The sequence below is a fragment of the Contarinia nasturtii genome, unplaced genomic scaffold (assembly GCF_009176525.2).
Source record: "Contarinia nasturtii isolate CC-2019 unplaced genomic scaffold, AAFC_CNas_1.1 Cnas_scaffold_533, whole genome shotgun sequence".
Taxonomy (NCBI): domain Eukaryota; kingdom Metazoa; phylum Arthropoda; class Insecta; order Diptera; family Cecidomyiidae; genus Contarinia; species Contarinia nasturtii.
Genome location: NW_022197885.1, coordinates 3,487,294 through 3,513,931, shown reverse-complemented (window position 1 = coordinate 3,513,931; position 26,638 = coordinate 3,487,294). Strand labels below are relative to the sequence as shown.

The 26,638-nt window shown below is 33.9% G+C and overlaps 1 protein-coding gene across 1 annotated transcript in view; it reads left to right on the top strand.

The window, feature by feature from the left end:
* Positions 1-26,638, top strand: part of LOC116339666 — a 127,396-nt gene that overhangs the window by 9,229 nt on the left and 91,529 nt on the right. The window contains exon 2 of the mRNA XM_031765683.1: positions 26,393-26,547. Coding sequence (XP_031621543.1) covers positions 26,393-26,547 — 155 coding nt within the window. The remainder of the gene's footprint in view (positions 1-26,392; positions 26,548-26,638) is intronic.

Here is a 26,638-nt window from a genome sequence, read left to right as displayed (position 1 = left end):
TCATTTTTTGTTGGTGTTTATTTTGTTGTTTGAATATATAATTATTACATTGGAAAAAAATTACTGGTTAAAAGTTGTTGGTTTGAATGAAATAATGCTGAATTTGATCAAAAAACGAAAACAGGCGGTTGGGATTGTTTGGTAAAATCAACAAAACTTCACAAAGGCTCAAAGAACATGATAAGAAATAGATGAAAAGAGCAAACGTTCACCAGATACTTGTAATCCACTTTATACCATAGAAGGACCTCCATATCATTTTAAATGCATAAAAAAAGATACACAGTGAGTACGTGCTCAATGGAGCACATGTGAGAGAGTATCAAGTTGAACCTGAGTGCTTTTCGGGACCAATATGTACATAATATATTTGCACAAAATGCTATTAATTTAGAATTGGCAGCACATTTCATTTTAATGTGTCGTAAATTATTCGAGCAGAAATCCGCGCCCAGTTCATCAGCCCAAGTGAAACCCAAACATAATGTGTAATATTTTAATTCCTTCAAAGAAGTTTATCGGCCCACTGTTGCTGTGTGTGTGTATATATTTATGTGTACATGTAAAAATTGTATCATCTCACCATTTGGCAACCCGGTGGAACAGCAGGTTCGAAATATCCACATGCCTTATTCTCATCGTACATTTTTTATCTTCGTATTCTTCCACTTCGTTTCATAGACGCTTTGCATTCTTGGGTCTACAAAATGAGGAAAGAGATAGAGAGAGAGGGGGAGATACGGTTGGTGTTTGTCGTATATGCTTGTCGGTCGTTTGTGTTTGCGTTAAATGAGTAAAATGCTGCAGTATGATGATTGTACAATTAATTTGAAAATATAGGTTACCATTTTCGTGCTGGAGTCTCTTCGAGTTGCTACTAGCTTTAATGTATATATTTATTCACACTTCACGTCCACCGTTAAATTATTATGTTACAAAATGTTGTTGTTGCTTGTTCTTGTTGGTAGCTGTATTTCCTTTTGCAATCGACTGTAAATTAATAACAGCCACAGAAAATGTTAAGATTTATTCGACAATAATTATAAATGATCACATGGTGTTGCTAGAAATGCCGCTTTCATCAAAAACACTATGCAAAATGGTGTAACTTTGGCCACGACACATTTCAATAATCTGACAGTTTTTGTCAATTTTCTATGTTGATTGGAATCTGTTGCCTTTAGACTCTTTTTTTCTATTCTTGTTGACTCTGTTTCAAGGTACCGAGATGAAAACACTTCAATACATCCACGGGCGAAAACTCGTCGAATATTTTCGCAATCATTTTCAGACATGATGTTATTCGGAAATTGTTTGAAATTAATATTTGCCTCGTAACCAAGGAAGCTTCCTTCGTGCACGTCACAATATGCTTATTTATTAAAACGATTTGTAACCCCGAGGACATTCATCTGAAAATCCTGTTTTTTTTTCTCTTCTCTCTATCGCACCACACACAGGCTTGTTGTGCATACGCATGTTTTCCGTTGAACTAATCAATATTAATGGATAGCGTTGAAAAAAAAGAAAAAGAAATAAAAAAAATTGACCGAACTATTCGTCCGTTGAACGCTTCAAATTATATCTATACGAAAAAGGAAAAAATGCCCATTTTCGAAATGTCATGTATTTCAATACGTGTTCGAAACTCCGTTCTTTTCCTTTGAATGCACACGCAAGTCAATCACAGACCTGTGCTAAATGTACATGTCACACCAAAAAAACGGAGAATCATTTGATGTACGTTATTGTTGTTCTAATTAATTGCTTTCGTTCTCTTTTATTGTTTTATTTTTGTCGACGAATGATTTTGACTACATGACCAATTGAACAACTTGCACGTGCTATGTGTGTACGGTTTGGCAGAAAACACCATACATAACACGTGCAGTGCATACAAAAATAATCACAGTTTTTCGTACAATTTCTCTAGTACGAGAATGGAAAATATTTTGTGCTCTATGTTATTTCTTTCTCTCTTTTCCATACATTGTTTAGTTTTCATTGAAACAAAATTCAAAACAATCAAAACTTCAACGTGGTGGAAAATTAACAGGTGCCTTTTTATACCGAAAATGTCATGCACATAAACTTTTTCACTTCTTTCAACAATCATAATATTTTGAACTGCATTTAAACATAATTTAAATGTGAACTGGTCACATTTTGTATTAAATTTGTGATAACTTTTTCATGAATATCTGCAATTAATATTGGCATCGTACTTTTGGCCAGCATACTAAACCACATGACTAAACCAAAATGAACAAAGAGCACATGTCGCTTTCACGGAATTCTTTTATACTTTGACATTTGGTTAGGCAAATATGTGTATTGTGGGTTCTGTTATAGCCACCAAAATATTAATTGTTTCGAGTGTTCAGTGGAAATGGATGAAGATTTTCTGATGCCATAATTTGTGGCTCTTTATCAAATTGGATATCATTTTGACCCATGTATACAGCGTAATAAATATGATGTTTTTAATTTTTTGTGTTTCCCCTGTTGCGCGTCGTTAGCACACTTTTTTTTTGGTTCATTTATATTTTTGTTACATTTTGGTTTTTCGATAAAATACAGATCTGCTTTGAATAACATAGCCCAAGGCTAGTGGGAAAGCTTGCACATGCCAACATTTGAAAATGACTTGTGAAATGGGTGAACAATTGGTGCGGTGGTCGCATAAATTCTGGCCTCGAAAATGTTTCTAAAACACGAATAACATGTGTGTACCGTGTCGAATCGAGTTCACCCGACCACAATTATCGAATGATCGCATAAATAACAAATTTTTTGGCCAAATTTACCGACCGAACAAGCGATGCGCGAACATGAATTTTGCACCAAACTGCATAGCAAAACAGACCAAAGGAATAAACACAAGAGGGAGAGGGAGAGCGGGAGAAAAGCGCGTACATGCATGAAGTCGGAAAATCAAGTATATGATTTACGTGGGATGGCGGCAAATCCAGTATGAATGGCGCCAATAAATTACTCAATTGGGAATTCTGTGATAAACGCATTTTATCATTCAAGTACCGTACGCTCGATGTTCTCGTTCACATTTTAGCTAGTACACTAAGAAATGCGTCATTGTTTATGTGTGCAATGGATCTAATTTTTGTATTTTTTTCATTGCGCAATTTCGAGAGAAAATGAGACGAAAAATGTTCGTGGTGTGGCAGCCATGAGTTCAGCTTTGGCTGAAAATTTTCAACAAGTTCAACTTAATTCAACTGCTTCTGTAATTTTTCATTTTGTTTAGCCGCCAGCTCCTTTTGTCTTATTCAACAGACTCAAAAATGACAAAGTTATTATACAAAGTCAAGGTTGAGAAAAAAATTGTGTCTGATTTACATTCAATCTGATTATAATGACAAGCAGAAATGTTAAATTGTTAAAAGGGAGGAATCTCCAAGTAAGAAGATTAAATTTACAGATTCTATTTCGCTTTGACTTTTTCTACCATAACAATGGGAATTTGTAATGAGAAACGCACCGTATGTGCTGCAACAGCAAATATTAAAAAAGAGCAAACAAAATTACATGACGGTGCATATGCTGTTTTGTGTTGTTTGCTACATTTTCTCTACTGTGTATATGATTAGATTTATGCTCCTTTACAAAAATTCAATTATTTTGCTGATATAACGACGTTGTTTTTTTTGTCGTCGGTTGAATTTTTTACGTATGACTGCGCAGGTAACTCAGACAAAAACATGCGGTGCGTTTATGTATATATATATGTATGTGTGTGATAGCCTACTTAAGCTCGCGAAACGACACACGTACAAGTAATTTGGTTCATTTACATTGAATCGAAACGTACAACGCAAAAACCGAATACTACCCTCTACCGTTTACCATTAAAGCGATGTTTTTGGGTGTGCTGTAACAAACTTCATCGATGTGATTGGGACATCAACGTATCATTTAGTGTTCAACCGTACCATGCCATGCATATGTGAACGGTTGACTTTCAATATCAATTCATTTTATCGTCACATCATAATAAAATGGATCCATAAATGTTTGAAAATAAAACGATAAAACGCATATTATTATAACGTCGTCCTGAATTCACACGGCTCAAAATTACGCAATCATGGCCAGGAACACAATCTCGATAATCAAATTCAAAATTACTTTTACTATCTTATTATTATTATTATTATTTAAATAATAACAGCGTCGCAATAAAATGGATACATATTTTGTGTGTGTGTGTGTGTGTGTGTGTGTGTGGATGGAATAACAATGAATATATTAGGAACGCATTATTGTCGGTTCTTCAATGGTTGCACCACATATGACAATACGGTGCGTATAATGTGGGTGTCCGAAATGTTATCATACCGATCGATAAGGTATGGATTCCTTTGTCCATGGATGGGCATAAATATTTAATGAATAGAACCAATCTCATTCAATGTCTGTCACATTCAAAAATATTTAATTGAAAACTATTCTACGTGCACTATGGCCTCCATTAATGGAATATGTAGAAAAAGTTTTTATATCCCTGACACTTTCCAGCGAGAACGAGTTTCGACTACATCACATATTATATAAACTTTTTACGTCAGTACACCTCAGCGAATATCATCTATCCGCTGTGCATCACCCAAAATGAAAAACCATTCAAGTGCTTAGTATTATGGATATTGAGCGGACATGTAATGCATTAAAACCTATTAAGTAAATATCATAGTCGTAAAAATAATGACTGTCAAACTTTTTTACGATTACATGCGTTTGAATATGTGCTGTGTGCTCTCTTACTATCTCCATCTTATTCTACATATATTTCGATCTTCATCAAAATGGAGAGCGTATGTTGAACAAACAGAATCCCAGTACGAAAACTAAACGAGAGAGAGAGAGAGAGAGAGAGAGAGAGATAGAGAGGAAAAAAGACTCAAAAGTATCTTTGGTGTGTCTCTCATGACCCAATGAGCCTATAGCTCCAAAATACACCGAAGTGTATTTGAATTGTAACGACATTGTTCAGGCATCTTAAAGGAAATGCCATTTCCATATTTATAAAGAGCTGTTTCGGTGTCAACATCGCCGAAAAACAGCGCCACGCAGAAGCTACTTAAATCAAAAATATATGAAAGGAATTCTACCGAAAAATATATAATCATCATCTAATAAAAATTTATACGTATAGGTAAATTCGGGTGGGATTTGCAATGAATCGGGGGGGGGAAATGTCAAAACATGATCCTTTCAAAGAGAAGTTACCATGCATTCAGCGAATAAAAAAAAATAATCGAATTCTCTTACAAATAGAAATGATGATTATTGTTTATTTTTATTTGTCTCTTTCTCTGCCGTTAATGTACTGGAAATAAATAAAATATTATATTATGCGCATATAAAATTACCAAATTTTATGTCGTATGATGTTTGCGAATGATTTCTCTTTCGTTTGCGGAAATGTGCCATTTCGAAATACAAACAAAATTTGCGTATTTTTTTCTTTCTTCTTCAATGTGACCTTCGATGTTAGGCGTGTGTTACGAAGCAATAGCAATGTCTTTGATGTTGTGCAAGTGCGGGTTTCACATTTCAAAAAGTGTAAATTGAAGTCATCCCCGGAGACATGAGGCCTAATTGTTCAACTAACAATGATTTCAATGTGAACTGGAAAATAAAGAGGCGGAACCGAAACATCGATTTCTCTTAGGAATTTCCTTCAACAACTTAATTTATTCTACAAAGTAAGATAAAGTAGCTGTTAGTGTATTTCTTTCAAAAGTAGCTCAAATACACACAAAATATGTACGCAAGATGGACGAAGAACCGAATAGAACAAGACATGAGATGAAAAAAAATATAACTTTGATCGGTTTTTGTTGTTTCATCAAACTGGTATAAAGTAAAAGTTTTCACTTCAAAGAAACATATGATTATTTATTGTTGCCGTTGTCCATCCATTCACACACATACACACATTTTTCACTTTTGAAATTCATCATTTTATGCTCGATATTTCGATAAATTTTGAGGAACCATTTGAGCGTGTACACATACAACGCTCACAAGAAACAAAACAACCAAAAGTTTTCATTTGGTAAATTGATTCGGTATGGTTTTAATGCTAATGTATGTATCATTCGTCATTCATTCAATGGGAGTGATAAGTTTGCATGGTTGAATGAGTGCTACTCCCCAGCGTATAACTTATGCTGTTTTCTTAAGTTCTTAAAACTTTTAAAACATATAAATTATTTATAAATGGCTCCTTTCCTGGCACTTGATTGTCTTTTATGTTAGCAAAAGATCATAGCCAAGCTTCGGCAAACAGAATAACAAAACACACGCATTAACAAAGAGACGTGCATTTGTTTTTATGCGCATTTTCAAACTTTTAATATGCTTTTTGAGTGTGTTTGTATGTGTGTGTGCGTTCGATCAAAAATGGTCGAAAGCCAAATGCAAAATGTGAAAACATAGACATCAAATAGTACGCACCTAATAGAATTTTATGCGTGAATGCTTGAGTAATAAATGTATGTCTGTTGACCGTATCTACTTTCACGTCACTCTTTTGACTAATCCCTGTGTCGGCGGCTTTTGGGCAAAAGAACAAGAAAACATAATACGAAAGCAACCTATGCGAAAAGATCACGTGTGAAAAAGGTCACGTGCAAAAAGGTCAGTGTTATAAAGCGATTAAATATAATTTCTTGTTTAACGAACATTTTTATCATTTTTTTTTTGTTCATGCGCCAGTTTTTCCTCTGCGTCACATCAACATTGTGTTTTCGTTCACTTCACATTGTAAATGATCAGATGTGATGGAGACGCTTGATTGTGAGCGTGATGGCGAGCGCGGACACGGGCGCATATCATATTTAAAAGTGGATTGAGACACTCGAAGCTCGTTCAAGTTTTACTTTTTACTTTGCATTGAATATTAAGAAAGTTTTCCATCTTCACCGAACCAAATGAATTCACAGTTTTCATAATGGCAATAATTGTTATTATTATTTGCTCTAAACCTTGTTAAATGTTCGAAGCGATTCTGGTTTTTATTACACTGACGTCGAATGGGCAAAGTTTTCATTTTAATGGTTGATAAATAAAAGACCGTTTTCTATTAACAGCATTAATATTTCCCTGGTGTACTTTTTTTTGTGTGCATCGATAAACACAGCAAGAGACCACATTAAAAAAATATTCAACGAAACGTAATGGAACTTTCTTTATGAGTGAATTTCAAAAGAATAAACAATTCAGACATAAAACGGAACAAAAAATAATTCAAAAGATTGATTCCGAATGGATGAATAAATGCGATTTCAATTTGAAAACAATTTATTCGAATCCTATAGAAATCGATGCTTGTGTCCATCCCATGCTGTTTTTTGCACGTGCTTGGGTCAAGCTAAAATGTAAATAATAGTTAAAAATAAATCCGAGATTTCTGTACACGCCATTCATTTTTACGCTATTAGAATTGAATAGTTGGGCTAAAATTAGATAGGTACACGTATTTAGTATACCATTCAAGGTGAGACATGTAGTGTACGGGCTCCAATAAATACCCATTGTTTACTGATGCATAACCTCGGCTTATCTTCGTTAAGCATGTTAACAACTTGCGAAAGCAGGGCCAATGCCAAATAAAATGTCCAAATTTAGAAAAAAATAAACAGAAGCTTTTATGCCTCAGAATTTATGATAGCGTGTGCTAAGTATGGCACTTCACTTCATTTGTTTAATATACCACTTTTTCGAATTTAACCAGGCACGCATACATTCGTTTTTTGTCCACCCACCTTTCTACGCACAAGCTTTTTAGATTTTGTCATCGAAAAATTATCACCATTAAAATTTATAGTTACACATATACTATGCTTTATTATTATATTGTAATACATGGCCGTACCTCTTGCTCGTCAAAATGGTAAATGGAAGCGAGAACAAAATGCTCTGAAACATGAAATATTTAACAATATAATATCACGTATGACAGTTTCGCTCTCTCTCTCTCTATTGCTCGCTCGCTCACATTGTGTTTTTTTCTTCTTCTTCTGGGCTCCATTTGCGATGTGTCACTTTTTCAGTGAGACAAGAACAAAACGTTCGCTCAAAATGACAAGAACAAGAACATTTTCATTTGAGTTATGCTTCAGCTGCTGCTACGACACGACAACATCGTTATTAATAGTAAAATACAAAGGCATTGACGACATAAAATATGTATGATTGTATGTATATTTTATGCGATTATGAATAACAACCGCACTCATGCTCGAATTGATCTTGGCAATATACACACACGGCAAAAGTGAAATAGAATGTTTGTAAACGCGTCTTTAAAACATGACTTTGTTTGGCTTCGTATGGTTTGTAGCATTCGCGTCAAGCAGCAAGATGTTAAAATGTGGCTGCAATGACACATGATACATATAAAATCTACCCATATTTAAATGAATCGATTCAAAAGATCTTATGACATTCATATATCAAAGGCAGCTTGCAAAATTCTTGTTTCACATTCGGAAGCATTGAAGTAAGTAAGAACGGGACGAATAACAAACATGAATTTGCGGTATGTTCATGTCATGCAAGTGTGTTGCCTCACGAAAGCTTCCGATTTGAAGTGGCAAAATTATATGAACGAGAACAAGTGCAAGCAACGAACAGAAAAGAAAATTAAATAAATGAATATGAAGAGTGATTTTTTTCTATACATATGAAATATCGTCCGACAAACATTCAAAAAGCATTCATACAGCACAAATGGAATGAAAAATCCGCCAGAATTTATGAAACTAACGTATACACATTCAAATATGAAAATAACTCACGATTTTCAGCGAAAAAGAAATAATCGGTATGAAGAAATTATTTCTTTTTTTATTCTTGTTTGCAAAATCATTTACATTTTATTCCCCGTGAATGTGTTGTATCTTCAACGCGAGAATGCGAAGGAAACCAAGGCAATCGTTTCACAATGTTTGCTATCTTCTCTCCCTCTGACAGAGAGACACTCGGAAATGAATTGGTGGCATACGACGTTCAAGCGATTTCAAGCAGAACCAGATTTATTTGAAACTTCAAAATAGAGAGAAAAATAGTAGTTCGTTACATCTTTTCCCCTTTCTTGCAAACATTTCTAGACGAGCTATATGAACACACCGTCTATTGTCATTTACATCGACGGAAATACGCATCCATTGTACACATTTTGATGATGTATGTTATTCATAAAACCACAATTGATGGTTCGAACGATCTCCAAAAATCGTTGAGTGAAAAGACGAAAGCATAAAAGAAAAGAAAAATAAAAGTTTTCGTTCTTTGTTTGACTATTGGATTTTACGAGCATCACTCGAGATGGAATGCCAAAGTTTTTACATTATGCTTTAACCCAAATATACAAGAGCCATTTTAAACAATTCTTTTTCATAACCATATTTCATAGGCATCACAACATTTCCATAAATATTAAAAGAATGAAAAAAAGAAACAACACATGCACATATACGAAGGTTCACTGACGAAGTTGAGTGAAAAAAGAAAGCATGGATTATTGTGTTTGGTTAACATGATTGTATCGAATTGTATTTGTGTACAGACCGAACAAAATACACATCAAAATGATATTTCTGGTGATATTTTGCGTAGTCGTTGTTGTCGCGTTGTCGTTGTCCAATTACCAAAATAGCAAGGATTCACACACTGAAAATGTAAATGTTTTGGAAATTTGTAAAGAGTAGCACAAAACAGCACAAATTCGTAAAAGTGTGCGCATAACAAAGTGGTCGTTTGAAACATTCAAAAGTTGAAACTATTGCCGCACACACACACCGAGAGCATATTATGACACATTGTTTTGTTCGAACGTAGCTCCCGTCCAAATGTGTGTAAACATTGTGAACAAATATTTTTATATTGCATACACAAAACCGTCGTGAATATGTATATAATTCGGAAGTCAGAATATGAAAGACCAATTACAAAGAGACCGAATGGTTGGTCGTGAGCACATTTTGACGCTGCAACCCATCGGGAGAATGGTGAATGTTGTCTTCAAAACCAAAATCACTATACAAATGTTGTCTCGCACCAAACATTACCCTACACGTGAACGTATGTGTGTTTATGTATGTTGACTAGCTAGACTATACTTTTGAAGTGGAAATGTATTGTATTTTTGACAGGCTTTTGTTGTGTGTTGTGTCAGCAGTCAGAACCGTTAGATGCCCAAAAACGGAGGCCCGTTACAACAAAACACAACGCAACAATAACCATTTTGAACATTGTTCACTTACAAAATGGACTCAATGGACATACCATTTTTGCTTGTGCAAACGAATCACTCCGCAATGTATTCATGTATATATATATATATTTGTGCTATGAAGAAAAGGAATTAAGTGCTGCGATTGTTGAAATGTTTACGCAATCTATTTTACCTTCATTTGCCACTTTACATCAACAATATTGTTGATGTTTTTCGAAACGACAATTTAAGCACTTCTCACTCGACGAGATAGACACACATGCATTCAACATTCAACCAATTCATTAGACGATAAGTATTTCGAATATAAGGGATATCTTTTGTTTAAATGTCCAACATTTTTCGAGATGCGTCCGCTTTCAATGTGGCATCATTTTCAAATGATTTTTAATGTTTATGTTATAACATAGATAGACATTTTATTGAATATATATGAGATTGCACAAACATATGAACCAATCGCACAAATACAAAGACACTGACATCAAAATCTATACCAACGAACATGTAATGATCATTCATTTTCAGTGAATAGATTGGGCTACAGCTATAGCAGTGCTATTTTCACAGCTCCTATTCATAGGTGCTATTTGTGAACAACGCATACGGACAGCGATTTTATGATACAATTCCGGACAACAGACCAATTGATTTGTTTATGCAAAAAAATACTAAAATCAATAAGTCTATTGTTCTATTTACATTTTGAACATTTCGTTCAGAATTGTATCATAAAGTCGTAAATAGCGCCTATGAATAGCACTGATATAGCTGTAGCTCAATCTATTCACTGTTCATTTTGATATTTGTAATTACGTTTATTGTTTATTGTCATGTACCAAAAATTTGGTTCAAACTATTCGAACGAAAGATGAGCTTTTGAATTCGAAATTGGTTTAGATTGAATGGCTGCATCATGAGATAAGTGATGCGAAAAAGCCTGAAAGCCATAACACACAAACGCAAATATGATTTTACCAACATTTCAACGTCATTATTATCATGGTCTTGTACTACCATTCATTGTTCTCTAATGCAATAACATTCGGGTGTATGCATGCATGAAATGTGTCTATACTCCGATCTATTCCAATTATGAAAAAAAACACTTATTATCTGAATTCAAGTACGAAAGAGAAAGTGTGTAAAATGAATTTTCGGTCGAGTATTTTCGAAGAATTTCCATCCATGTACGGGGTATTTGGTTGCAAAATTCAATTCAAAACTAGATTTGAATAATGCATAATAGCCCATCTAGAAATTAGCTTTTTGAGGTTGCAAGGCAAAAACCAACACCAATTTACATCCATAAAATTTAATGTTCTTGGAAATTTTCTTAAATCGTATGCAGTCAAACAAAAATGAAAAATAAATTCAACCACCAGTCATGGTCCGAATCAAAGTGGATGAATGAACATTTTCTTTCCTCTCTCTGTCTGTCTCCCGCGCTCAATTTTAACTGTGTGTATAGTGCCGACGAGGGAATTATTAAATTGGTTTTGTAAACAGACAGCGTCCAAAGTCTGTGCAAAATTCGTCGAATTTGTACCCATTGTACGATGCACGCATCAATGCTATGCATTCAACACAGTAAATAGTAATACACACGCATCTATAGATCTATAGCAGATGAAATTGTAGCGAAACATTCGATATTTGTTATTTTTATCGTTGCTTTGAGCTGTTTTTATTCAAAAACCCACATATATCGAACAATCAAGCATCTGTAATGTATGCACATGTTCAACCACATCCAATAAATAAATTTTTAGACGCAAATAAAATTGGCATCGAACTAATATGCTTTCCATCACATATACACAGCAATGGGCAACTGCAGCATCAACATCATCAACAACGACGAAGACGCCGACGGAATCAGCAGATAAACAATGCTGCATCGTCTGTATTGTGTACAAAGCCCAACTCGGTCAGAGAATCGAGCATTCAACATCAGGCACCAAGCAAATAAAATGTATCGTATTATAAATACACAGAAACCGATAGAAATAGAGAAAGCAAAGAGAGAGAGAGAGAGTGAACGCAAAAGATAGAGAGAGTACCAATACCGATTGCTTCCGAAAAACTACTTTATAGTTTTCGCAGTGGAAAATTTACATTATTTATACATTGAAAACCAAAAGTGGACGTGGATAGAGTTGAATTGAGATCGACAGCCGCAAATCCCCACATGAAATGAACCGTGCTACTGCAATGCCGAAGCATCCCGCATAGCTTATAAATTTTATAAGTATATTGTGGCTTCTGATTTTGGCCAATTTTCAAATCCAAATCAAGCTCAACCGATGTGCTCAATGTGCTGTAACATTGCACACACAACGAACTTCTTCTTAACTATTTCTCGGTTCCAATGAATTGCTGCAACTGTGTGCGAATGAACATTGAACGGGTATTCGAATGAACGAAACTTATGTGCTCAACACTCGACATATAAACAGATTTTTGGTTGATGTTCCCTTTTTGTGTGTTTGGGCAAAAACTTTTGCTTTCGAATATTCATTCTAAGACCTCGGATATTCTTTTGGGAGCAGTCTCTCCAAAATCTCTCTCAATAAATTTGGATAGATATCATCGCATCGCAGCACAGACCAAGTGGTTAACGGTTATTGCTTGTAGCGGCCAAAAATACAATCTTGCACACAAAATTTAATATTTAAAACGCATTTCACATTCAAAACAATTTTGTAAATAAAGCCATCGTAAAGCGGTCGAATCGAATGAAAACGACAATGGATTCTTTTGAAATGGAAAGTTGTAAGCTTATATAGCTCATTAAATGTGGTTCATTTGGTTCAATCATAAAATACACGTGCCACCACAGTGGCACAACAACAAACACTAATGTTATATTAATGATTAAGGTATACATTTCAAACCATTCATGACGACCGACATTCATCCCATTGGTGTGAGCGTGGTTTGTCATACAATTAAAAAAAATGAGGAACATTTTTCGCTAAGCTTCTCCGTACACTTTACACTTCTGTCTTTCTCTCTCTTCCTTCTATCCTTCTCTCTCTTTCTCTGCTTGTATCTCACACTTTCTATCGTTCTTTCCGAAGTATATCTAGGTAAATTATCGCCAGTGAAAATTGTGTACTTCATGTCGATAAATTGAATTGTTGTGCATCAACACTTTTACTGCCAAAGCTCTTTCATCATTATGATGTTGCTCTGTATGAATGTGTGTGGGCCTGTGCACAAAATACCAAGAACGAAATAGAAATTTTGAACGGAAACCAAGTGCTCCGAGCAGCAAATATGCGGTACAGTTCATTTGATTGAAATTTAATGACATTGCCGATAATGGAGCAGAGATGTGAAGCCTTCAAAAGCCACAGAGTAATTTTGACGCAAGTTTGTACCAAAAGTGTGTCACATGCCATTAACGATAAAGGTGATTTTCAACTCAATGCCGATACAGGCACAGTTTCGGCTGAAGATATAGAACAGAGCTTATCGAACAAACAATATGAAAATGAGATGTCCACTTTTGCCAATGTGCAAATTGTTTAACTGGGAACAATGCTCTTACTTTTGTTGTTGTTGCTTTTGAAACCGCACTGTATTCTTGAGACGAACATTTTGAGGAATGTTTCTTATTACTTTTCGAAGTTGGGAAAAATATAAACCATTTATAGGCGTCAAAGGAGCTTACAATGATGGAACAAACTTTGATTAAGACAATATCAAGCACACCAATCACAGCTTCGATCAATGTAATCAATTTTGTAGATGTTTCTTATGCACATCGAAAAATCCATTTCATTGATGGAGTATCACTTTGGAATGCATTCCATGTTTGTTACTAACATATGAATCGTTGCAGCGAAAGAGTAGCTCTTATTTTTCTCCAAATAATACTGCAACATAAAGTTTTTTATGAATAGTTTATTTGTTGTATTACAACAAATAAACCGTGTGAAAAAAACTTCATGTTGCAGTATTATTTGGAGAAAAATAAGAGCTACTCTTTCGCCGCAACGATTCATATGTATTAAGAAGCTCCACTTTACACAATTACATTTTCAAAATAATGCTGTAGGAATTTCCGTATCATTGTCATGTCCATCATCTATGTAGTTTATCTTAATCAATGTTTCTATTTGAATAGGTATTCGTCATATATATACAGTAAATACTCTAAACTATCTAGGATTAACTGGATTAGAAGAATTTGTAATTGAAGGCAATAAACACCAAAAAATGTGTCTGGCCACCCGTAATTAATTGATTCATTTCGACCAATTAGTTTAGTTTATTTATTTATCAAAGTGAATTTGGTATTGAATTTGATCACTTCCGTAAGGATATCATCATAAAGTGAAACTCTTATAATCTATGTTGAAGTTATCAACCGAAAGATATGATTTGAAATTGCATAGAAAACGTTTCATTCTGTTTAACTTTCGTCGCATTTCGAGCATTTACTGTATCAAATTTCAATTAAGTATATGTGAGGTTGTTGGACATATGTGCAATAGTACTTACACAATGTCCGATGATGGTATCAATGAGCTTTGCAGGAAAATCATATTCAGTCGATAAATTTGTTTTTTGAAAGTATTGCAAAAAGTTTTGTGTGGCACAATCTCTCGTTAAAATGAGCATAAAATGATTTAATGACGACTTTGCGGTAAAAAAAATTTAACATTCAATGTATTCAATGCAAATAAAAAAAAATCAACAAGTCATGGTGCTTGATTGGAAATTCAGTGATTTTCCATCTATTCATTTGACGACAACAACAACAACCGTCCATAATAAATTTGTTCCGTAGATCGATCTCAATTTCAAAAAGAATCAATCAAAAGCTTAAAATTAGCAAAATTATAAACGAACAAGCGAACCAGTGTATTTTATGTACCAAAAATATCAAAAAAAAAAAAAGAAAGACGAAAGAAATGTTATCAATCATTCGTTAGTTCATGGTCGTATTGCGTTTTTGTGCGCTTTTGTCATAAATAATATGAAAAATGGAGGCAAATGAAAAGGAAAGAACGTAATTAATTCTCACGTTCGCTTATACACAGCGCATATATATATATTTTTTGTATTTGAAGTTCGGGTACAGGAATTCGAGAATTTCAGAGTTGAGCATTCACGTAATATGGTAATAAAGCGATTCAAAGCGGAACAAAAGCAAAATGAACGACACACACATGACCCTCTGTTCCATTCGCTCTATCCGTCTTCTATACAGAGTACACTCAATAAATTCGTCATTTCGAATGCGCACTTCAGCACATTCAAAAATACTGAAAATATAAAGGAAGACGAAAATACTGAAAATAAAAGAATATATATGCTACTGAACACGCACATAAAAATTATGTTATACATTTATAAAAGCGTAAGTTCACAACACCCTCGGCAAAAAGATGGCAAAAATTATTTTTGCAATGGCGTTGGGTAAGTCATTGTTGCTTTTGCTGACTTAGACGATTGACCGAATGTGATGAAATTTGAAATACACATAATGAAGTTAAGCATGGCGACTTCATAATCATAATAAAATTCACTTTGTAGCCGACAAACGGGAAGGGAAAAGAATGAATGGGGGTACGTCCAGATCAACAACAACAACAACGGCAATATCAACATCGAGCAAATGGACAAGAAATAATAACAATAACACTGGAGCGGAAGCTAAAATGTCTACCAGTTGTTTATTTACTTCTATGGTTCTCTTTCACCAAGCTTTATCTAGAGTCTTACGTTGGCATTTTCACATTTTCAGTAGTTCACTTTCTTCTTATTTTTCGATTTCTTTTCTGTGCTTTGAATTTTCTCGTATTGCGTCAAAAATTCACTTATTCCACACTTATTTTCAGTTTCCACGTCGTTTGCGGTCGTTTATTTTTACATTGCGAGCATGAATATCTTTCCATTCGAATCTTCCCATACTAAACAAATTCATGTCCAAAGATGTAAAACCTACTTTTGCTATTTACTTTTCGGATGTCGATTGGTTTCTTTCATTTTTTTTGTTACCGTCTCTCTATGCTTTTACTCGTTTCTTCTTTCGTATTTTTTCTATTTCTGTTCGTTTTTCTCTGAAATTCAGTTCGGTCGGAGGGATATCTTAGAAATAAGTAGTTTCAACAGCGATTACAACCAACGTTTTTCTTGATGTCACTTTCATTTTATAAGAGATTTTATATTTCGGGCTTCACATCGAGCATATGGAATGAACGCGACAAAAAACTCATGGCCAGCCAAATGAATGGCACCAAAATGAAATATAATCTCGAAAAATTCTTGTTCGCGAATTTTCTTTTTATTATGAATTCCTGATGTGCGATTTATTTTTCGGAATATATTGAATAATACATTTATTTTTGTCATTTTGCTGATTCGCTATTTGCCACCCACTTCGAAGCCATTCAAAATAATACAAGTGCTATTCTTTCAATGCCACATAAAGAAGAGATAGTCTCACAAACTTTATATTAACTTTAATACTTTATGGGCTCCAGAAATCCATTTATGAACATTCATATATTCGTTTTTCACAGCCATTCTATATGCTATTATTATGTCTACAAATCATCGTTCTTCATCGTCAATTTTCTCTTTACGCAATCCGTTCCTTTGTATGCCAATTCAGTATCTGCAAATGTGATTGTGACGCTTTCGCTTAATTAAGTGAATTTTACAAATGCTTCCGGTTGTGCTCTTCACAAAAACAGAAGCGTACGATGAATAAAGAACGTTCATAAATATGCGGTGGATTATTAAATGTCATAATTCCTTGATGCGTTTCCATCTAAACGAATATTATTTTAATCTATTGTTTTTTTTACATTATCAATGTATGCATCGTTATTATTTTAAGCTTCTTATGTTTCGCCACAATAGTTTTCGAAAATTCATGCAAAGAAAATACCAACACCGTCACCATCGGTTGTTGCCTTTTTTTCGGCATTTTAGAAGTTTTTGTATTAAATTTCAGTTACATAATATGTTTTTGTTCAGCAGTGCAAAAATTCAAAACATGTGAAAACATTTCGTCATTTTGAAACGAGTTGTTAGAAATTCCATGGCGTTCATTGTGTTTTTCACAGATACCGCGATTGTGTTCAGGCATCAACATAGGACAATATTATGGTTGAGAATGAAATGTGACGTGAACGTTCATTCTCATTTCCATTAAAAACTGTTGTTTAGGAGAACACAGCTGCATTGTTCGCTTTTCCAACTAATTCCGTTCTACTCTACATTTCTTTTTCGACGTCACAATGTTTGAACCGTATCGTATTGTAGCGTTCAAGTATTTGTAAATGAGGCAAGATTAAATTTTAAAAAGAATGCGTTTTTGAGAGAAAAGCTGTAAATTTATATAAATGTTAGACGAAGCATTTTTTCCATATCTCTCACTCTCTTCATTTATTGCTGAAGTTCATTGATGATCCAAATTTGCTCACTATCTCAATGTTTTAAGCTGTTATTAACACTAAACAAGAAACACCATTGAAGAACCGAAATTTAAACGGAATTTCAATTCCAAGAATAAAAAAGGGAATTTAATTAAATTTCGCCGTGACTGCTCTAACACATTCTCCATTTACACATTTTCCAAAATATTTTGCGGATGAAAATGCACACTTGAAAATGCGCATTTACTTGAGTACACTGACTGTATTGAAATGATGAGAAAATATGTTCATTTTATCTAATATCTAATGCGATTTTGTTTAGGGCATTTAAATTGATCTGAGAAAATGTATCTAAGTGGAAACATACGAGATTTTCCATTATTATATAGCTGGATTCGTAAGCAATTTGTGTTGTTTTTCAAGTGTTTCAATGTGATACACAGAGTTTTAAATCTTTAAAATGCTTGAATGGGCCCGCATACAAAATATGCTCAACGGAAAATTGTAAATTTAGTATGGCAATAATCAACTCTCACAACAATTCTTTCAACTGAAAAGTGCTTCATTCCAATGTTTGACTTTCAAATTTACTTCCGTCTTTTTGTTGGCTGTCAATGTAACCTTGTAGTGCTTCGTTCCATATCAATTACTTTAAAATCGGAGCGCCTTAAAATCACGATGGTTTTTTTTTCGTTCTCATTTCTCGACAGAGTCTCTCATTTCTCTTGTTGCGTTTTAGCATATGCCTTCAATTTAGCCAGTGATGAAAGCAATTGAAAACAAAAGCCAGAGAGAAAAACGTAACAGCAATACTTCCGACCATGCCAATATAAGTCATGATGGTTGTTCATTTGCCAATGTAAGTATCGATGGGCCATCGAAACAAAGAGGAAAATATGCTAAAAAATGTATTCAATTCCGTGTTCTCCCATGCTCATTCATCTTTCCCAATTTCCGTTTACAAATACACACAATTTGACGAATTGAAAGCACTTACGACCGAAACAAAAAGCGAAAAAAAATCAATGCCAATCGAAATTTATCTACGGGCAAATATAATCAGCTTACGAACGAAAACTACGCGCGGTCTGTCGTTAGCTTAGGCATTCTTGTGGTTGATAGAAAAAGAAACCGAATTTGTCATAAATTCGGTGGCTTGGTGCTTGTGTCGAACGGTTGTGGTCGCATTTGGAGTGGCATCATGATGGGAATTGAAACGAGTTTTTAATATTGTTCAAACGAACGAAGAAGACAACATGTGAAGGGGAAAAAATAAATGCGAAACAAGCGAGAAAACAAACTCATCCTGGCAATCATTCCATTTCAATGAAAATTATGCAAATTGATTCCTGAGCTTGAAATGGAAAAAGCAATTTTTTTCCGCCCTCAAGTTAGAAATGATGTGCTCACAATGGGTGGGCTCTCTCAGTTCTTTCCGCTGTATTCGCTGGGTATTTTAATACTTAAGATGAGAGAAAAATCCACACAATAGCAAATTGCGCACATAAGATAGAAACTAATAGACTGTGGCAGTTGGCAAAGCCAAAAGCTATAATTTTCAATCCACACTAAAAAGACGTTCTGGAAATGTATAAAAGCGCATACCATCTTTTCGTCATTGATAATTTGCGCTTTCCTTAAGCAATTCAAAACACTTGCTCAGTTGACCTCATTCAGTTGTTGCTGAATCATACAGTGCACGCTGCACGCGATTTTCATTATACCTGGAGCATTTGACTTCGCTGTGAATAAACAATTCTAGTCAATTTTTTTTTCCTCTCTCGATGAATCGCATCTGTTTTTCCCCTGTCTTTAGTGTTGTTTTAAAGTAGAAACGTGAGTTCGATGTTTTGTATCCATGGAGCGCATTGTTGTTCATTATTGTTTGTTTTTTGAAAAAAAAAAAAAAAAAAAAAAAAAAAATACGAACTCCAAGTCACACACACACCTTGATTGTGCACCGAGTAAGTTTAAAATTAAAAATGGCTCATTCAAAGCATAAAACACTGTTCTCCTCATGATGTGCAATTCGGCAGAAAAACCTTTGTGCCAATGTTGTTTTCTGTTTATCTTTGTATATCGTGTTTTTAAATGAAATTTCTAATTTATTCTCATTTCAGTCATTCGTCGGCCGTACTTTATGGCGATGTTGATTGTTTGCGTTGTTCAACTTGTTGAAATTAATTTATGTTTCCGTCTTGTTTGCCAAAGAAAAAAGGTAGATAGAGAGACAGAAACATAAACATCCCGATTGTCATGAATACATAAAATAAACGACGATATCATTTAAATTGTGTAGAACTCTTTTCTTTTTCACATAAAATTAAGTATGATTGAATATGCAGTTTACACTGTGATACAAAATCTGTTTTATGTGTTTTTCTTGCTAAATATATACAAACAAATAAAAATAGAATAGCACACAGAGATATAACAGGAACAGGAAAAAGCGCGCGACGTAAGCTTATCGCCGAAGATGGAAAATATAAACTTTAAAAGGTATTCAACAATCTGCATGATGAAGAAGTTCTTCAGAAGAACGAGATTTTACTCTCGAACTTTTCTACTTACCAATTTGGTTCTTTTTTCTATTATAAAAGTTATCTGACTACAATAATGGTATGAGAATTTTGGAAAAATGGAACAGATTGGATGAGAAAAAAAAACACTGAAGGAAATTGACAAGGATTTAGCATTTAAATAATGTGCAGGCATTTATAATATTTGCTAGCAAAATAGAGAGTAAGATAAAAAAATCTGAGAAAGAGACTCCCGTACCAGCGAGGTACTCTCAAGGCTTGAGAGAACTCAATTAAATAAATGAAAGCCAGCTAATTAGTTGTACAATCAGAAATTGCATCTTTGTGCTTCTTCAGAAGAAATATGAGATATTTTCTCCCATTCATACCACTTCAATATTATGTATACAATTTTACCTTGATATTTTTTCCATTCAAATGCGTTATTTTCAATTTCCTTTCATATTTTAACATTTTTTATATTTTATCTTTTCATTTTGATTCAATTTCCTTTTTTTATATACACCTGTACACTTGAAAACGCATTTTATTATTTCGTTTGCCGAGTAGAATAACCATACTCGAAGTACATGTATGCGTCGTTCGAAAAAGATTTTTTTTTCTTATACTAAATACAAACTGGGACACAGCAAAAAAGAAAATGGAAAAAGTATAAACATGTAAAAACCGTCATTGCAAATTCAATGCGACAATGCATTGTGAGTTTCAATATCCTCACAGTATATTTATATGGTATTTGCTGCGTAGGAAAAATGCCATTATTTTGTGTGCATTTTCGCTCTCTCTTTCTCTCTCTTTCTCTTCCAAAACTTTTTAATCAAATGGAAACATTTTCTTTAATTTAATTTTCGAGTTCTATACAATACGACATATTTACGCTGATCACAATTTTGTTTGTTTTGATGAAAACTTTTACTTCTAATGTCAGTGCAGAATTTAAATCGAATGCGAACGTTGAGAGAATTTTAATTAGATATATGGCTTGAAAATAGTTGAAAATTGAATTGGTATTTCACATGTCAAATGTCAAATAGAGAAAAGCAATTTTTATTTTTATTTTGATCAGTTCAACCACACTTTTTTCATTGAGTGTCTCAATGTCATAGATTAAACGTTTTTTCATACCACACATAAAATGACCGGCAGGTCAATTTATTTTCATCAATCGAAAATCACAGCTTCGACCTTTCACATATCATTTTTGTTGTTGACGAGCCCAAATTTCAAATCCATTGAAACACAAACAATGCAACGTAATCCGCTTTTGATGGCCACACAATCGCATCGGTTGATTCAATCTATTTCGCGTTTCACTTTTTCTCATCGTCCCCTCTGCCGCTCTGCTCTGTTGATCGATTTTACTGCAAATTCTAAATCGAAATTCCCATGTGCTATATCAAGATCACGAGACAAGGTAGGCAGTAAACACCGGATTTTTGATAGGTTTGTTATATATTTTGGGCACAGCAGATAAACACGTTGCTGACGTCGGTGATTGTTAATCCTCAACCAAATGCACACCATCGCCATAAAAACGGCACACCAAAATCAAGATAAACAACAAAAGATGAATCGTGTCGATAGATAAATTGAAACCAATCTACATCGTCGCATTGAATGAAATAAAAAATAAAGAATAAAATAAAATAAAATAGCTAGCGAACACCGAATGCCTTTTAGAAAAATTAAAAGTCATCGAACGTATTTACGATGAGAAAAGCGACGAAAAATTTGATGCCGACGATGTATGTGTTGATGCGACAGGATTTTGTCACAATGTCAAAGTCTAATATTGCAGGCAAAACGATGATGCCATATATTATTTTATGGCGGGAGGATTTCGAATGACACAGATAAGAAAGGTGTTTTGTGAGTTTAGCATTATCGTCAACAATTTCAGGCACTGCGGCAGATAGACGACTTTTATTTAAATGCAATATTCTCCCTCGTTTGGTGCGTCACAATATCAATGTGGTTGATCAATGATTCAAGTGAAGCAAACAAACGCTTTTCAATCTCCAGAGATAAAATATTAAAATATATATTTTTTGATTGTTTTGTTGCTTGCTCACCATTATTCAGTGTCGATGTTCATTCAACAAGGACGGATAAATGGCAATCATCACTCAAGTAAAGTGGAAAATGAGCATTTAACATTTTTTTACGTAATAATTTGTCATTGGATTGCTTATTTTCTTTAACTTCAAGTTTGATCGCGGAAAATAATTATTTTATAAAAATTTCTTTACCAAAATATTCTACTAAGTGTAACCCAATGGGCAACCCGAAGCATTATAAAGACCACCCGAGATTCACACGAAAAATATAGAGATTTTAAATCCAAAGCGTGCCAAATGTCATTTTGTACGAATTTTATAAAAAATAACATATAAAATCGTGCCATCTTTTAAACCCATCTAGCACTTAAATTTTTTTTGCATACTTTTTATAAAAAGATAGTGATAATAAAAGGCAAAAAATTTCACCTTCTCCACAGATAAATAGTTAGTAAGGATTCCTTACTAAGGAATAAAACAAGCTATGTTGATTTAAAATCGGTGAATCCCGGGACAGCACATTGTACAGTGTACACAGGGTACAGGATTCGTTTATAGAAAAGAATATTAACCAATTCTCAATATTAAATTCATTCAAATTAAAAATGGCAGAAAAGGAACAAATGGATACGAGTACAAAGTACATACCATTCTGCGAATAGCATGACAAATTGGTCGAGTGCAATTATATTCTAATAATCATAGTTTGGTAAGCGGATTTTTTCTATAGAAGTTGGAAAATGATTTGAACCATTTGACTATTTTGAAACAATTTTTACTAGAGTTATGGAAAATCATGTTCCAATTAACAAAGCTATCCAATAAATTCAACGCAATTATTTAAAATGAGTCAATTGTCTGTCAGTCGATAAATTCTCACGAGGATTCTCATTGCTTTTATATTTAATTTTTATTAATATTTTGTGAAACAAATATTTCAATATAAATCCAATATTAAATTCATGTTTCTCCGTCAAAAATACCAAATTATTTATAAATTCGTCACAACAATTTGAACCAACAAGTCGAACCTATTTTTAATTGAAAAGTTACAGACAGACATTTAATTAATTTTACAAATATGTATAAATGGATTATGGGCATTGATCAATAGTAGTCAAGTGTTTCACTGATTTTATCAACTTAAATAAATGAATAATAGTAGTGATGACGTTGATATTTTAATAGAATTGCTCATGTTCCAATTGTCTGTCATATTCTCAAGTTAGAGAGTGCTCACGGAATATTTTTCAAACTTGAAGTATTTTATTTATATTTTTCTATTCTAATTTCAACTTAGAACTCACCATTTCAAGTGGTTTATTAATAATTAGCTGCACTGAATGTATGACGCTAATCTAAAATTTAAAGTGGATTATACCGTTCGGTTAATTTCGGTGTTTGCAACTATTTCTATCTTCTGAATACTGTATACCATTGAAAACATATCGATTTCAAACTATTGACAAAGCATTTCAAATGAAAAATTCCTTTTGCCATAAAATGTAACTTTGTTATTTTTAGTACTTAAATCATTTTCATATAGAAGAACTAATATCGAAAATGGATTTTGTCGTTGATGCAATGAACGAATTGTGTGGTTATGGGGGAACGAGTGAGAAACAATGTTGAGTGAGTCGAATCCGGATATTCCATAATACCGAGAAATGACAGCGAAAAAAACGCAAATAACACGAAGAACTACTTCACTGTTTCAAATGTTCACACAGGATATTTTTTATGTATTTTATTGAATTTTATTGCATTTGCCATAGATTTGCTGGAAGGCATTTACGATTTAAAATTGTTCTCGAGCAAATATTGCGAGTTTCAAATCTGGATGTGAAAAAAAAATGCAATCGTTGTTTGTTATTCACAGGGAGGTAAAAGGTGCGGAGAATATGAACAAAAGATATCTCAGTATATAGAGACTGTGGTAAACTTTTTTTTAACTCCCAATAGCATCGAATTACGATTTTCTATTTGTAAAGTTTTTGACACAAATGCGATATGATTGATTTTGGGTCTCTCAGCAAATAACAACATATTTTCCAACTGTTTACAATAAAATTCATCGCTTAAAATGCATAATAAATGTTGAATGCTGAAGCGCTATATATAAATGAATCGATTCGGATCGTAAATAAAATTTGAGAAATTCAATTTAGTTTAAAATTTGAGGCAAAGAGTAGCAAAACTATAGAATATCACACGAAATCGAACAATGTTCAAATTGAATCGAGAAATATCCGCATGTATTTGAAATTTGATGTTGAATGTTAGTGTGTGATGAAATGTAATGAAATTGCTTTTCTTTGAAATTCAATGATTCAATTGAGATTTGCAGTGTACACTCCTCCGTGTACAGTTTTATTGCTTCCGAATTGAATTCAAGCAAACCAATAATTGGGTAAAATTTATACTGCAATGTGGCGCCTTCACAAATTATACCAATTGAAATCGACAGACATTTTGTACATTTAGCCGAAAGATATTTGTCCCGTTGGTGATTCATGTGTCTCCATTTCTCATTTTGGTTCGATACTCATCCGACCAGATCCTATTTACCGTTATCAAATGTCGCAATTTTCTCTTTCTCATTCGTGTTGTGCTCGTGTTTTGGCTCTAACAAGACCATAATTTTTATTTTTCAATTCAATGATTTGTGCAGTCAATGAGAAAAATGAATGAAACCGAAGTCAGAGTTTTACATCATGTGTCACATGTACTTTAAGCTTGGGCTTATGCTCTGTTCTTCGTCTTGATTATTTGATTAGCAATAGCATTGATTATTCTTTGGATGTGACTTTTCGTTATTATTGCCGCAGTCGCTACCGTTCCAGTTTGTCATTTCTCATCGGTGAGCACATCCATTAGATGGTACACACAAAACACTCAGTGAACGCAATGTTTGCGACAGAGCGCCCGCGCTTTTATCGTCAACCAAACGGCAACAACACACCATTTCATGGTGTTTGGTTTTTCCTATGCTTTTCACATATTGTACCCTGTACTCCATAAATAGACCACCGGGTTTTTTGTCTCTCTATTTCATTTTCTTTCATTCACTGTTTTTTTCTCCCTCTTTCCCTTTGGCTGCGATTCGTTATTCACATTGATGTAGGTCCATAAATTTTTCACCGTTGCAATGCAAAGACTCATGTGCGCGGATTACATACAACCCGTTTTTCGGCTCGACACAAAAGCGTAATCCCCCCGTTTGTTTATCCAATTCGTTTTTTCTTGTTTGGAAACATTTTGCTGTGTGATTAATATGCAGTACGACAAGAGGTTCATTTGTTAAGTTGAAATTTGGTTCGTCGTGCATTGTACTGAATCAAGGAAGGATTTTTTACGCCTTTTACATACACTAAGATAACGAAATATTTATGGACAAAGCTCGCTTCTCCCAAGTGTCCAAAATCCACGAATTTTGTTAAATCATTCTTACAGCATTTAATTCAAACTTCGTAATGACATACTAATAAGACGGTTGTTGGAGAGTGAAAAAATCTTGAGCACTTGAATATTTCATTAGAGAGAGGTCAAGATTTTTAATAAAAAAACGCTATACGGCGGAGTAATGTTCCCCTTGTGAACGGTACCATCAAACAAACTCACGTTATCTGTAATGCGAATGACATCGTATCACATAATTAATACATCCATTTAAACTGGAATACAGTGATCAGAGTTGATGTGTTGGAAAGTACTAGCAAAGGTTGAACCCACATTAATGATTTTCCAAAGAAAAACTTTTGACGTCGATTGCATCGCGTTAAGTTGGTGCTATTCACCATGAAATCCAGTTGATCTTAACTAGAACAGAATATATATCTCTATTAATTACTTCAAAGTATCGATACCAACAAGCATGAAGAGAATGTCGGGCGTGTGTACGAATAATCTCTTGTAAATTGAAAATCATTGCTGTTTTAACTTGTTTGTGCAGTGTTGTTGATACGAAGTATGTGTTTCCCGAGAAAATTTTCCCCATTAAAATTCCACTCTGATTTTTTTTATTTTGAAAAAAAAAGTTTTTCGTGCGATAACCGCTTTGAACTTTGTGCATTTAACCGGCGAACAAATGTAAAGTCATTAATTTGCATCATGTTTGTTTTCATTTTGTAGTGTCAAGGACGATGTGTGGTGAGAACAGTGTTCATTACTGGGAGACACCATATGCACAACCATTTTTTGATAATACAACCAAACGAGACGTCACTGCAACCGTAGGACAACCGGCACTATTGCATTGTAAAGTACGCAATCTAGGCGATCGAGCGGTAAGTTCAGCTTTATAATTACGTTACATACAATAATTAACACATTTCCCAATTAAAATTTTCAATTCATTGAACCAAGTCACATACAACA